The 14,998-nt window shown below is 43.1% G+C and overlaps 1 protein-coding gene across 6 annotated transcripts in view; it reads left to right on the top strand.

The window, feature by feature from the left end:
- The window catches only part of AOX2 (aldehyde oxidase 2), a 78,404-nt gene that overhangs the window by 42,846 nt on the left and 20,560 nt on the right, over window positions 1–14,998 (top strand). For all 6 annotated transcript variants that reach the window (NM_001281315.1, XM_028830470.2, XM_077956368.1 and 3 more), the window contains 7 exon segments: window positions 1,747–1,833; window positions 2,016–2,207; window positions 4,390–4,617; window positions 8,579–8,674; window positions 10,692–10,820; window positions 13,128–13,202; window positions 14,325–14,377. In NM_001281315.1, the coding sequence (NP_001268244.1) occupies window positions 1,747–1,833; window positions 2,016–2,207; window positions 4,390–4,617; window positions 8,579–8,674; window positions 10,692–10,820; window positions 13,128–13,202; window positions 14,325–14,377 (860 nt within the window).

Genomic DNA, 14,998 nt, shown 5'->3' on the forward strand with positions numbered 1-14,998 from the left:
TACAAAAACCACAGTTTTCTATAGCACAGAACAATTGTATTTCTTCCATTGGCATTAATAATTTTTATAATTGGAGAGGAAGACCCTCTCTAATAGTTGGCCAATTAAACTTTTCATTTGCCTTCAAATGCACAGATATTAAGTCACAGCTATTATTGTCCTATAAAACTGAGAGAAATGTAGAGACACACTGCTAAGATTGGAGCAGTTGTGGTTGTGGTGATGGTTGTGCTCTTATCAAAGTTATGAGATTGTTTTAGTACTAACACTTGTTAAGAAGATTCTAGACTGTTAATATTTTGGTAATTATAGTAATATAAAGTATAAAAGAGGGAAATAGATTTTTTGAAAAATCCAAGTTTTATTTTATATTTTGGCTGGGTGTGGTGGCTCACACCTGTAATCCCAGCACTTTGGGAAACTGAGGCGGGTGGATCACCTAAAGTCAGGAGTTCGAGACCAGCCTGGCCAACATAGTGAAACCCTGTCTCTATTAAAAATGCAAAAGATTGACTGGGCGTGGTGGCACGCACTTGTAGTCTCAGCTACTTGGGAGGCTGAGGCAGGAGAATGGCTTGAACCCAGGAGGCGGAGGTTGCAGTAAGCCAAGATTGCACCACTGCACTATATACCCTGGGCAAGAGAGAGCAAGACTCCATCTCAAAAAAAAAAAAAAAAAGAAGAAAAGTCCAACTTTTATTTTATTTTTTAAGAAACAATTTCAATTCCAATATAATATATATAAACAATTTCATGTCTCATATATATATACACATATATATAGATATATAAAATCCTTCAGACACAGCTAATAAAGTTTTGCTAGGTTATTCAGAACTACTTGTAAATTAGGATAACATGTGTTTATGTGTAAATAGGTTCTTCCAAATTTTTGAAAAGTTTATATGAAATAGTTTAAGGATTCTGCTACCTTATTTATAGTACCATTTTGCTTAGCAGTCCTTTCTTCATGAAAGTCAAAGGTAAACTTCAAAGTCTAATGTTGACCCTGTAGTTATATGGTCGTGTGGATCCTTCTGTTGTATTTATCCTGCTTTCAGAAAGGCAAAGGGACCTGGGTCAATCCTCATTTAGTAGAACTACAGTAGGGAGTGGGGATTTTTCTTTTCTTTTTAATGTGGACTGTAGAGACAAAATGGTCTGGGTGGGTGGAGGGGAGTCGCAACATTAAAAGAATGCAAGCTGCCTTAAGCTCTTCCCAAACAGTAACAACAGCACGAGCTCAGGTTTGTTAGGTCGGGTAAGCATGTACAAAGCACCTTCACCACCTAGCGAAAAGAGAGCAGTCCCCATGCATCCATTCAAGGACCTCAGCTTCAGAGGCTTTCCCATAACAAGATACACTGTGATTCATTCCAACACATTCTGGAATTCCAGAGACTTTTTCACCAGGGAGGAAACCACAGACTAAATTAGAAAGAAAAATGAAGGGGAATCTTCCAAGAATAAGGACAAAGAGGGTGGCAATTATAGTCCAGGAGACAAGCAAAGTCTTTAGAATTCCATGCTGACTGTGAAGCCAGAAAATCACATGTTGGAAGGAAAGAGCTCAGCAAAATTCAGCTCAGAAGAAGTCTCCATCAGTCAAGCAAGGCATGGTACACCATAGAGCAAACAGGGAGCTGAGTCTGGCCTCTGTCCTGCCCTATGGGGGAACTGGGCTATGTCTCACAATTGGCATGCGAATTTTGAACATTTCAGTAAATAACTATCATTTGGTGACAGGTAGGATTCACGAACAACGGGCGGATCAAAGCTCTGGACATTGAGTGCTACATTAATGGAGGATGCACGCTGGATGCCTCTGAGCTGGTACGTACACCAGAGAGCAGCAACATGTTTGACCATGAGTAGAATGCCAGATTTCTAGATGACTCTTTACGAAGTTTATTTCCTAACGTAGTTAAATTCCACAAGCAGTTTGACTCTGTACTTGACTTTCAGAGAAAGAGAAAAGAAAAAAAAAGTGATGATATGTGAATATCCCTTTTTAGGTAACAGAATTTCTAATACTAAAGCTGGAAAATGCATATAAAATTCGCAACCTCAGGTTCCGGGGCCGTGCATGCATGACAAATTTACCGTCCAATACAGCCTTTCGTGGATTTGGCTTCCCACAAGGAGCCCTAGTAACAGAATCGTGCATCACAGCTGTGGCAGCCAAATGTGGCCTTCTGCCAGAAAAGGTAAGGTTGTAACCAAGGCCATAACCAAAGTTGCTGATGAATGGGACCAGTGGGAAACCCAGCTTCTTTGACCCAAGGAAACACACTAGAAGAACCACATGAATTAGCCCCAGCTCAGAATTCACCTCACCCTATCTTACTCCTTCCTTACTTATGCAAACATCTCTTTTTTTTAAATTCGTACCAAAATAATTACTCTATTTAAAATTCAGACCACACCAAAGTAATCAAAAAAAGGGAATGCCCCTTTTTCCACCCCCATCCCTCTTGGTCAAGGGTAATCATTGTTAACAATTCCGTGTTTATTGTTCTACCCCTTTTTCTATCTTTGGCCACCCATTTGTATTCATACACATATACCTAAACATTGACATATAACATATATGTGCACATGTATGGTTATTTACCAGAATGGGACCATAGCATACATATTACTCTGCCTCTGCCCCTTCCTTCTCCTACAGGACAGTATGCCATGGCCATCTTTCCACGTCAGTAGAATGGTCTGCTTCGTTCTTTTTCATGACTGAATAGTACTATGTAATATGCACGTACCATAACTTAGTTAGCCACTCCACTATTAATGCTATTAACATACATTCTGGTTGTTACCATTTTTCACCATTAAAATGTTGCTGCAATAAACGTCTTGGTACATATGTACCCAGGTATATGTTTGCTTTGTTGTATATCTCTAGGATAAATTTACAGAAGTGGAATTACTGGCGCACTTGAAAACTTTTGAGAAATACTGCCAGAAGAACGCCCTCTGAAAAATACTGTTTTTCACAATAGACCAGAAGGTGCACAGTATGCTGGGCTACAGAGAGGCAGCTTCTGGAACTCAGCTCATGGTCAATAACTTGCTTCCACTCCCCAAACATTCCAGTCAGAGCCCAGCCTACCTTTTCCATTTCTGTCCCCTGTTTCCCCAATACAGAACCCCTGCTCCAGCAAGAACTCTCCTATGTATTGTCCCTAGAACTGTTTTGTCCCTAAATTCAACAGGAATTCCAGGTTTGTAATTGTCGGGGTACTTCCTACAAACAAGAGAACACCTAATAGTTTGTACAAGGAAGGCAGTAGTTATCCTAAGAGAAGTCACGTACAGTGTTCCATGGGTACCAAAGAAGGAAGGCATCACGTTGGCATGGGAGAGGGGAACCAGGAATCACTTTCTGGAGAAGATGGCACTTGAGATAGGCCTTGAAGAATAATAGGCACTGAGGTTGGAAAGGTGTTCTAGGCAAGTAGAACAGCATGAGCAAGAGCGTCAATCTCTGTGTGGTTCAGTTTCCTTATCTATAAATGACTCACCTCACAGAGTTCCTGTAAGAATCAAATAATTTAACATTCATTACGATATTTGTTTTATAAACTGGATAGTATTATTCCAATGTTGTTGCCAATAATAATAATTATTTTACTGTGATTAGAATAAATGGAGATGATTAAAAAAAAAGAACTTCTAGGCATATCTCAGCAGGCTCTCCTTTGTCAAGTGTTGCAAGTTTCCAGGACATATCACATAAAACACGGCTTATTCAAATAAACCATTTTTCTTTCTTTTTTTTTTCTTTCTCTCTTTTAGAGATGAGGTCTCACAGTGTTGCCAGGCTGCTCTTGAACTCCTGAGCTTAAGTGATCCTCCTGCCTCAGTCTCCCAAAGTGCTAGGATTACAGGTGTAAGCCACCACACTAGGCCCAAAGAAACTGTTTAAAAGATTTGTCCATACATTCCAAAGGCACTTAGAAGATTTAGAGGGGATCTACTATTATTTGCAATGCTATTCCTCCCTGGCAGAACAAATTTTCAGTTATGACAATGAATCCTTGCTTTAGGGTACTGCCTACCAGCTCTTCTCCATCCTCTGAACCTTGTAGAATAAAAAGAAAAGAAAAGGGGCCTCCCTAGGCCCCTCTATCCCACTGCCTTTTGTGGACTAGTCTCCACCTGCTACCCTCCACTTCTAGTGGGGAGTGACCCTAACTGGTACATTGATGAAGAGGTAAAAAATAACCTCTACTATTTTTGCAAAAGCATGTGCCATTCAAAGAAAAAACAGACCCTGTCTTCCCTTCTTTACAGCTTGTGCTTTAGTGGAGATGCTTTTCAAGTCTCTATTTGGCCATCAGTTTCTGTCTTACCATAACTATTGACTGAATCTCCCACCTGTTTCAGATTAGAGAGAAAAATATGTACAAAACAGTTGACAAAACCATCTACAAACAAGCATTCAACCCTGAGACCCTGATAAGATGTTGGAATGAATGTCTGGACAAGTCTTCCTTTCACAGCAGAAGAATGCAAGTCGAAGAGTTCAATAAGAAGAATTATTGGAAGAAGAAAGGCATTGCTATTATTCCCATGAAGTTTTCAGTTGGCTTTGCTGCAACAAGCTATCATCAGGTAAGACTTGTATATAGGATAAATAACACTCATGCTAGACACGCTCCTGGCCCAATCAGCTTCTGTGGACTTTGAAAAATATCTCATTTCTTAGAGCACTGAGCCAGCCTAAGTTGGTTGGCAAGGTTGGCCAACCAACCCTGCCAACACCTAAGAGAAATGTACAGAACTGTCCAGAGCAGCACCCCCATCTGCAAACATTTTTAATACAGTGCAATATTTGTTTCCTTCTTGGGAAACAAATCCCTAATCAACTGAAGTCAGGAAGACCTGAGAAATCCTCGGCTCTGTTTTCACTAGGCATGCGACATTAAGTTATTCAACATCTCTGAGCCTCAGCTTTCCCAGTTATAACAACAATAATAATAATAATAACAATAACTCTGTCTTAAGATTGATGAGGACTCAGTGAGCTAGTGAGTGTAGAGCAGCACTTGGCTGGGTTCCTGGAACACTGTGGATGTCATCCAGAGCATCCCTGAGCCCCTCCCAGGAGAGCTCAGACACTCCTCTCAGGGCACCTCCTCCTCTGGTGGGTAGGATGAGACCCCCTGAACCTCTGGGTCACATTTCTGTTCAGGCCCAGCATGCCCCTTCTATAAACAGGCACAAGAAGGTTAACTGTCCTGTCTGCAAGCTAGATGGAATCAAAGGCTGCAGCGTCAGAGAAACTTGAGAGCTGCATGTGTGGTTTCCTCTCTGACGCCAAATATTGTCTTTTCCAAACCAACTGCAACACCAAGTGAGTGTCCAACCATTCTGTTCTCACACTAACTACCAGAGTTAGTGCAGACTCCACAGATCAAGGGCTGAGTCCCACAAGACCGCCCCTATTTTAGACACCAGCTTCAAATGGAGGGCTCCAGCTACTCACACCCCTGCCTGGCCAACTACTAATTTGGAGGTTTTCACTACCCCCATTCAGGTTTGATAATTTGCTAGAATGACTCATGGAACTCAGGAAAGCACTTTACTTATGACCATTACCAGTTTACTCTGAAGGATACAACTCAGGAACAGCCAGATGGAAGAGCTGCCTAGGGCAAGGGATGGGAAGGGGGCAGAGCTTCCCTGACCTCTCCAGGCAGACACTCTCCCAGCACCTCCACATGTTCACCAACCCAGGAGCCCCCAGACTGCATCATTTGGGGTTTTTATTGGAGGTTCCACTACACAGGCATGATTGATTACAGCATTGGCCATTAGTGATTGAACTCAATCTCTAGCCCCCATCCCAAGAAGATGGGGAGGACGACTGAAAGATCAATGCACACCGCCTCCAAGCCCCCATCCTAAAGCTACCTAAGCCCTTCTCATGAGTCATCTCATTAGCAGAAAAAAATTCCAAGGCTTTATGAACTCTGAACTAAGAACCAGGGGCAAAGATCAAATATTTACTTTTTATTATAACACACCTCCCTTCACCTGTATGGCTACACCGCATCTAAACCACAGCCTACACTCTGCCATCATTCATGGGAACCAACATGTCATCTCATCACAAAGAAAACCTTCAAATCAAGCAATGACTTTTAAGTTTCCATTGGAATATCCTCCAGCTGCCCCACAGAGTTCTAAATTGAGGCACCCTAGAATCACCTGGCTAGGAATAGAAGGGTGTTATTCCAGGTCAGCTGATGACTCACAAAGCTGGAACACCTACCGTCTAAATTGGCAATGAGAGTTCTGTCCTCAGTGGGAGTCAAAAGGCCCACGGTAAGTAAATCCTATTATTAACAGCTACAAGCCTCGATGCTCCCAAGTCCCTCTGAGCCAACCCTGGACCTCCAGGCATCTGGAGACACAAATGGGCTGAAGCCTTCGTTCCTCCTCCTCCTGGAAGGAAAAAAATACCACCTTTCCCTTTGTCCAATTTATCAAACATTGATGTAGTGTCCCTGTGATTCAGACCCACTCAGAGATTTTTTTTTTTTTTTTTTTTTAAGACAGAGTTTTGCTCTTGTCACCCAGGCTGGAGTACAATGGCACAATTTCTGCTCACTGTTAACCTCCGCCTCCCAGGTTCAAGCGATTCTTCTGCCTCAGGATCCCAAGTAGCTGGGATTACAGGTGCCTGCCACCACGACTGGCTAATTTTTGTATTTTTAGTAGAGACGGGGTTTCAACATGTTGGTCAGGCTGGTCGCAAACTCCTGACCTCAGGTGATCCACCTGCCTTGGCCTCCCAAAGTGCTGGGATTACAGGCATGAGCCATCACGCAAGGCTGGGAGCTGCTCAGAGGTATTTACAGGACACAAAGATGAGTTAAGACCAGGTGCCCCTCCGTGGCGAGACTCTCAGAGAAGATCCTCTTACCTCCAGGATTCCTTACCTGTGGCTGCTCTAACAAAGTACCACAAACTGGGTGACTCAATAATGACAAACTATTCTCTCACAATTCTGGAGGCCCGAAGTTCAAACTCAAGGGGTCAGCAGGGCCATGCTGCCTCTGAAGGCGTCAGGGAAGAATCTTCCCTTGCTCTTCCAGCTCCTGGTGGCTCCTGGTATTACCTGGCTTGTGGCAACATAACTCCAGTCGCGGCTGCCTCCATCTTCCATGGCCCTCTTACAAGGACACCAGTCATTGAATTCAGGGCCCCCACAATCCAGTATGATTTTATCTTAAGTAGTTGCATCTGCAAAGACTACATAAAGTTGTGTATTGAGGTTTCAGACAGACATGAATTTTAGGGGGCAGGGGAGGGACACTCTTCAACCCAGTATTCCTGTAAGGAGAAGTACAAAGAAGGAAGTGATCGATCCTTCCCAGATGGGGATGAGACACATGTGAGGAAGTTTTTGGGTTGTTTTGTTTTCTTTTCTTTTGTTTTCTTGAGACGGAGTCTTGCTCTGTCACCCAGGCTGGAGTGCAGTGATGCGATCTCGGCTCACTTCAACCTCCGCCTCCTGGGTTCAAGCAGTTCTCTGCTCAGCCTCCCAAGTAGCTGGGATCACAGGCACCCACCACTATGCCTGGCTAATTTTTGTATTTTTAGTAGAGATGGGGTTTCACCATCTTGGCCAGGCTGGTCTTGAACGCCTGACCTCTTGATCCACCCACCTCAGCCTCCCAAAGTGCTAGGATGAGTACAGGCGTGAGCCACAATGTCCGGCCAAGTGAGGAAGTTTTAACAGAATGTAGACTGTGGGACGTGGCCCTGCAGGCTGGGCAGACAGGTAAGGAACAGGAGGAGAAGCCGGCCAGAACAACAGATCGGACAGAAGCAAGGAGCACAGGTCAGAAAGGAGACTGCAGTGGGGCCAGTCTCGGAGGCAAGGCAGGGGGCCACAAGGACTGTACAAAAGACCAAATCCCACAAGGCCTCCTAGTGGAATAAGGAGCCGAGCTTTCCCTTCCAGGCTGTGGGGGGTTTGCCCACCTTGCCCATGGCAAAGCCTTCTTCAGTCTGTGATTCTCTTCCGTTGTCACTTGTCACCCCTGAGCAGCACAGGAGTTGGACCTGTCCTCCCAGGTCTCCCAGGGCACCATATGCCACTCTCATTATCTCACTGGTCATCCTACACTACAGTGACTTGCTCTCCAGCCTGTCTTTCCACCACACTGTGAGCAGCTTGAGGAAGAGCCATGTCTTGTTCATCCTTATGTATCTAGAGCTGAGCACAGTTGGTACACGCTATGTGCAAGTAACTAAAACATTTAAATAACTAGCTTAATGGTCAGCCAGTGATTTTTAAGCATGAGAGTGACTTTCAAACAACTGGAACCGATACTACCAACTCCTGGGGTATCCAAAGGGGCTCCTATGAAAATCAGGAGGAATGTTCTTTACAGGCGACTTTTTGCATAAAACAGAACTAAACTTCAGCATCCTACCAGGAAAGTTTGCTTCTCTGACCCCCTCCAGTCCCTGAGACTGGTGTTTCACTACCTTATGCTTTATATTGAACCTCACCAAATGCTAGCTTGCACTGAGCTATGCCTTCCGATTCTTTTACTAGGCAGCTGCACTGGTTCATATCTACACAGATGGGTCTGTGTTGGTCACACATGGAGGCAATGAACTGGGACAAGGCATTCACACCAAAATGCTGCAGGTAAAATAAATAAAATTAAAGCATTACTCTCTATATACATTGTTGAAAGTTGGGATTCATCTCTTAGGGTAAATGCTGACTCCCTGTATTCAAACACTGAGATCTTGACTATTTAGTTGGAAGGTTTCTTACATATCAAATAGAAAGGCTGAGGTGGCAGAAATCCCACGTGTATGCAGACAGTCCTGGAGCTTGGCCAGGGTTCATGGATGGGGGTGATCATTAGTGAAAACGCCACTAAGAAACCCATGGAGCCCTGTGGTGGGCGCTCCGAGCAGGCAACCAGGAGCAGGAGTTTCTCAGCTTTTGTAGTTTTAATGTTTACATTTTAGACAACGATATTAGATTGCTAATGTTTTATTTTGACAAGTAAGGATGAGTATTTCATCAACAGCCATCATCCTACAAGTTTTATAAGATATTTAACACACATACATATACACCAATTAGTAAGAATATAATCTCAGGAGAAAACAAGAATAATTCTTTAAATAACCCTGTGACAAATGTATTAGATTGTTATAGCGTGCATCTGTAGCTTTTGACCATCCAGCCCCTTAGGTCATTTGGAGTGCTGTACCTCTCACATGTCATAGATTTCTGAAAGACTCCTCAATTAGGGTACCTTTCAGCTCCATCCCCACCCTTACTCCCATGCCTGCTGCACATCTAGGCACAAGACCCGCCTCTGGTCAGTCAGGGTTCCAGAATCCCACTGACTCTGGGAAAGGACACATGATTCAAGCAAGGCCACTCAGAGCCTTTCCTGGGATTGATGTGTAGATGCTGGGAGAAAGGAGCCATCTTTCCCCTGTAGTTGTTTAGGTACTATACTATAGGGCAGGGGCTGCCACAGGCAGTTCTGTGCCATGGATGGAACCTGTCTACTGATGTCAATGGTGTGGCCATCGTAGAAAGAAAAGCAAATGTGAGAGGCTGAGAGGAGACCCTAATGAGACCACAAAGCCCCTAGATCCACATGTACTTCACACTAGCTCCATCTATCCTGCTCAGTTATACGAACCAATAAATTCCCTTTGGATTTTCACCACCAAGAAACAACAAAGTCATCCCTTTTTTTCATTTTGCATCTTTCTGGAGAAACTTCATATTGAATGAAATTAGTCCGAAGATCAGCATTTGGGAACAGGATATCTTGAGAAGGTGTTTTTTGCAAAAACAAAAAGACAAGAGAAGCCAAAATAATGTTTTTTCCTTGTCCTTTCTTCTCTTTCATTTCTTTCCTTTTCATTTCTTGATTAAATATCTTCATCTCCACATGTGTTTGCTAGAGAAACTGGAAGGAAAAGAACAGAAAAGAAGCCAGGTGCAGTGCATGCACCTGTAGTCCCAGCTACTCGGGAGGCTGAAGCAGGAGGGTCACTTGAGTCCAGGAGATCAAGATCAGCCTGGGCAACACAGTGAGACTCCATCTCTAAAATAATAATAATAATATTTTTTTAAATATTTTTAAAAAACAGAAAAAATGAACAGCAAATACTGGAGGAATATAAGCAAAGGAGAACAAATAGAAAAAAAGTCGGGAGGATAAGAGCAAGAAAAAGCTCCTCAGGGTCATTCCAAGTTCATCTGATACTGATATCGAAAGATTTCAGACCAAATTCTGAGTCAATCTCATCTCAGTCTTCCCTCTCTCTCTCTTTCTCTCTCTCCCTCCCTCCATCCCTCTTTTTCTTCCTGCCACTGAACCAAATAAGTGCCTGAAAATCTCAATTTGGCCTACTTCCTACACATTTAAAACTTAGAAAAAAGGAAATTCTTAACATTCTAAATGGACTAAATTTGAAAAGAACCACTGTGGAATATTACCAAGAAAACACTGTAAAAATCAGCATGAGTCCTTACAAAAAAAGTAGTTTTGATGCTTATAAAGTAAATTATTTTAGTCTTAAAAGGGTATTATGGATGTAATAACAAATAATTTTTATTCAGAAAAATAATGATTCAAATATTAATAGAAGTCCTTGCTGGACTTGAAAATATTTGTTTATCATAGGTGGCCAGCCGTGAGTTAAAAATACCCATGTCCTGTATCCACATCTCTGAAACGAGCACAGCAACAGTACCTAATACAATTGCTACAGCAGCGTCTGTTGGTGCAGATGTCAATGGCAGAGCTGTGCAGGTGAGTCTTCCTGTCTCTCCTTGGTGTGCCTCTCCCACGTCTCTGGTTTTTATGGCTGGATACAGGTACAATAGTTGACTTCAGAGAAGTCATCTGGGTCACTAAACATAGTCTGGGATAACTAAAATATTGGGAGAGTGTATTTGGAGTAGGCTAAATTGAGATGACAGACGCAAAATGTAAAGGCTCAAACACAGTAAAAGTCCCTGTCTTGTACACATATTAGTCCCAAGCATTGTTTGGTCATTTGAGCACCCAAATTGATGGAGGCTCCACCATCTTCAACATGTGGCGTGCCAAGTCGCCCTGGGTGTCATCATTCTAGTGAGCATGGAGGAGCCGGTGTGGAAGACTCTGAGCCAGATCTGGAAGTGATGCAACCTCCACTCACAGTCCATTAGCAGAACCAGTTTCAGGCTATGTCTAACTGCAGCGGAGGTTGGGAAATGTAGAGTAGTGGGACACCGTATGTCCAGCTGATATGGAAGAAGGGGAGAATGGATTTTGGTGAACAGGCAGTCTCTGTTCCTAGGAGACAGAGCAAGAAGAAATTTGACTGCCAAGTAATGCAGAGCTGCGCAAGTTTCTTCCAGCATAACCAGGTTCTTGCAGGCAGCTAGGCAGGCAGACCCCAGCCAAAGAGACAGGGTGCAATGGAAGCATTGTCTTCAGTGGTATTTTACCGAGTACTTAGAGCTTTTCTTTGTACTGATTTTTTTTTAACTGATATTTTTTAAAAAGTGCTAAATTTTCACTGTCTCAGAATAGAATCATGACTTCATATTCCTTCATTCAAATATCTGATTGCATGTACTTTTGAAATATATCTATTCGTCATGTTTCTGTTGCAAATTGTTCACTTTTCCACTGGAATATTGTGGTGAGCCATATTTTCCCAAAATGCTACAATGATACCACCAGTAGGAACCCCTTTCAAATCAGTCCAATTTTGTGGTGATATCACTTAAGGAATCAAAAAGCAAAGACTCTTTTTTGCTTGGAACAAATGTGTGAGAAACCTCAAATGCATGAGATCTAATTTGGAGTAGGGTCAAACACAAGAGAGGAACAGCTCAGAGTGTATGGGAGTTGTCAGCCCAAAATAAGTGTCAATCCATCTTCTAGAGTATTAAGTTTTAGATTTCTTTTAAAGATCAGAAACTTTGTGGATCTAGGTCATTATAAAGTAAATTTAATTGTTTTCTCATTTCATACCCAAAGCCAAGGCCTTTATTGTATTGGTTTGATGGTGGTTGAATGAACAGATGGAGGGTGAGATCAGACACAGGTGGATTTTGGCATGTCATTGTTACAGACTGGAAAGCACAAATTTGAATGAAAATAGGATGTTTATTCCATTTGGAATAAACATGGCCGGGTGCCGTGGCTCACGCCTGTAATCCCAGCACTTTGGGAGGCCAAGGCGGGCAGATCACGAGGTCAGGAGATCGAGACCATCCTGCCCAACATGGTGAAACCTCGTCTCTACTAAAATACGAAAAATTAGCCAGACGTGGTGGCACACGCCTGTAGTCCCAGCTACTTGGGAGGCTGAGGCAGGGGAATCGCTTGAACCCAGGAGGCAGAGGTTGCAGTGAGCCGAGATCATGCTGCTGCACTCCAGCCTGGTGACAGAGCAAGACTCCATCTCAAAAAAAAAAAAAAGAGAGAGAGAGAGAAATATACAAAAATACAGAAGATGTAGAAAAAAAATGCTAAGGGCCAGGCACAGTGGCTCATGCCTGTAATCCCAGCACTTTGGGAGGCTGAAGTAGGCAGATGGCTCGAGCCCAGGAGTTCAAGACCAGCCTGGGCAACATGGTGAAACCCCATCTCCACAAAGAAGACAAAAATCAGCCAGGCTTGGTGGTGAGTGCCTGCAGTCCCAGTTACTCAGGAGACTGAAGTGGGAGGATTGCTTGAGCCCAGATGTCGAGGTTGCAGTGAGCCAAGATGGTGCCACTGCACTCCAGCCTGGTTGACAGAGTGAGACCCTGTCTCAAAAAAAACAAACCAAAAAAAAAGAGAGAGAGAGAAGTTAAGAACCTGAATATTCTAAGAAAGAGGATCTGAAAGTAGAAATTCAGCTGAACCCATATTTTCACAGGAAGTGAGACAGGAAGGGGAAAAAACCCCTCCAGTAACCAATACTGTTGTCAAGGGCAGGAGTTGTGTTGCCGAGTTTTCAGGATCACGCACTCCATAGCACTTGCTGACCTAATCAGTGAACATTTGTTCACACAAATCGTAACCACCAGAACCACTGGGCTCTTCTCTAATGTGGATTCCATTCTTTACTACTTCAAGAATGCTTGTCAGATCCTTCTGAAACGCCTTGAGCCCATCATTAAGAAACATCCGGAAGGTACATGGGAAAACTGGGTAAGTGTTCCACTCCCTTTGTCACTACAAATGAGAAAACAATCTAAACCAGTACTGAGACAGCACCACAGCCGTGCACAGCCATCACACACAGAGACAGTTCCTCTAAGTGTCACAGTGATGGAGCATGCCCCCTGCTTCTTCCCCAGTTGAGTGGATTTCTGCAAACAGGCAGGATCTCTAAAGGTTGAGGAGGCTACTCCAGGATGTGTACCAGGTGTGTATGGAGAAAGCACACAGGAAACAGCAATCACTGGAAGGAGAAATAGAAGTGTATGAAGAATACACTCTGCTAAAGTAAGAAATAAGAGCAAAAGAATGAGCCTTCCTAAGCCACACACACACACACACACACACACACACACACACACGTGCACATGATGTTCTGGGTAGGTTAAGAAGAAAACTAAAAGGCCTATTTACTGTTGAATGGCTCAAAGGAGACGACTAACTTAATCCAACTTTGCAATATCCTATGACTTTTTTCATTAGAACAATTATTTCACATTTACACACATGCTTACTATAAAGTTCTAACATTTAGAAATGAAGTCCAGGCCGGGCGCGGTGGCTCAAGCCTGTAATCCCAGCACTTTGGGAGGCCGAGGCGGGCGGATCACAAGGTCAGGAGATCGAGACCACAGTGAAACCCCGTCTCTACTAAAAATACAAAAAATTAGCCGGGCGCGGTGGCGGGCGCCTGTAGTCCCAGCTACTCAGGAGGCTGAGGCAGGAGAATGGCGGGAACCTGGGAGGCGGAGCTTGCAGTGAGCCGAGATCGCGCCACTGCACTCCAGCCTGGGCAACAGCGTGAGACTCCGTCTCAAAAAAAAAAAAAAAAAAAAAAAGAAATGAAGTCCAAATACCTTGTGCACTGAGCCCCTATCTCAGGGATGTGCAGCAAGATTCTGTTTTATGTTTGTTCAACCCAGACTTCTAAACTCAATCAGAAGGAAATTGTTAGTGTGCCAGTTATGGAAAAATAATATGATTATGAGTTCTATTATTGGTAGCAAAGTACCAGCAACAATTATGAGATGTCAGTTTTAGATTGGACATTTCTGTCTTCACCTAGCAGATGGTATATTTGTTTTGCTTTAACTAAATATGCCCATTTTGCAGATAGAAGCTGCATTTGAACAAAGAATCAGTCTCTCAGCCACTGGATACTTCAGGTAAACATCACAATAATATCTTGATGTAGCTGAGAAAATACGACATAACTCAATCACTGTTGATGGCTGTTGTGATACTTTGGTTCTTGTCTTCTTAGTTTAAAAGAATTTAAACAAGAGACACAGCAAACAAAAAGAGACACACAGGAAAAGATGTGCAGCATTGAGTAATTTATTGCAAAAAAAAAAAAAAGAGTATTTTGAAAATGAGGTGCAGAGTAGACAGTACACCCTGAGAGAGAATTTCGGGCAGGCTGTCCGTAAGGATGAGACAGCAAAGACTAGCATTGCAGATGCTCCCTTTATGGGGGTCTTATATGATTATTCATGAGGAAGTGGGAAGAGGTGTTACTAGTAAGCACGTTCTGGGTGGTCTTCTGGGTGCACATGTGCAGCTGTACATGCTTGTTCATACATTACATGTCTCATTAGTATCTTCAGTCTCCACCCGGAGGTGTGTTTTTTACTATTAAAATAAGCAAAGGGTCAGTTTGAGGACAGGTAAAGTCAAAGTGTCCATGCTCTCTACATGGGAAATTCCCTACTGAAGATAGCTTTGCTTGAATGAGTGCGATTACAATGGAAATGCTGAGGCTTTCGCGTTGATTGTGCTGTCACCAC

The sequence above is a fragment of the Macaca mulatta genome, chromosome 12 (genome assembly GCF_049350105.2).
Source record: "Macaca mulatta isolate MMU2019108-1 chromosome 12, T2T-MMU8v2.0, whole genome shotgun sequence".
Classification (NCBI taxonomy): domain Eukaryota; kingdom Metazoa; phylum Chordata; class Mammalia; order Primates; family Cercopithecidae; genus Macaca; species Macaca mulatta.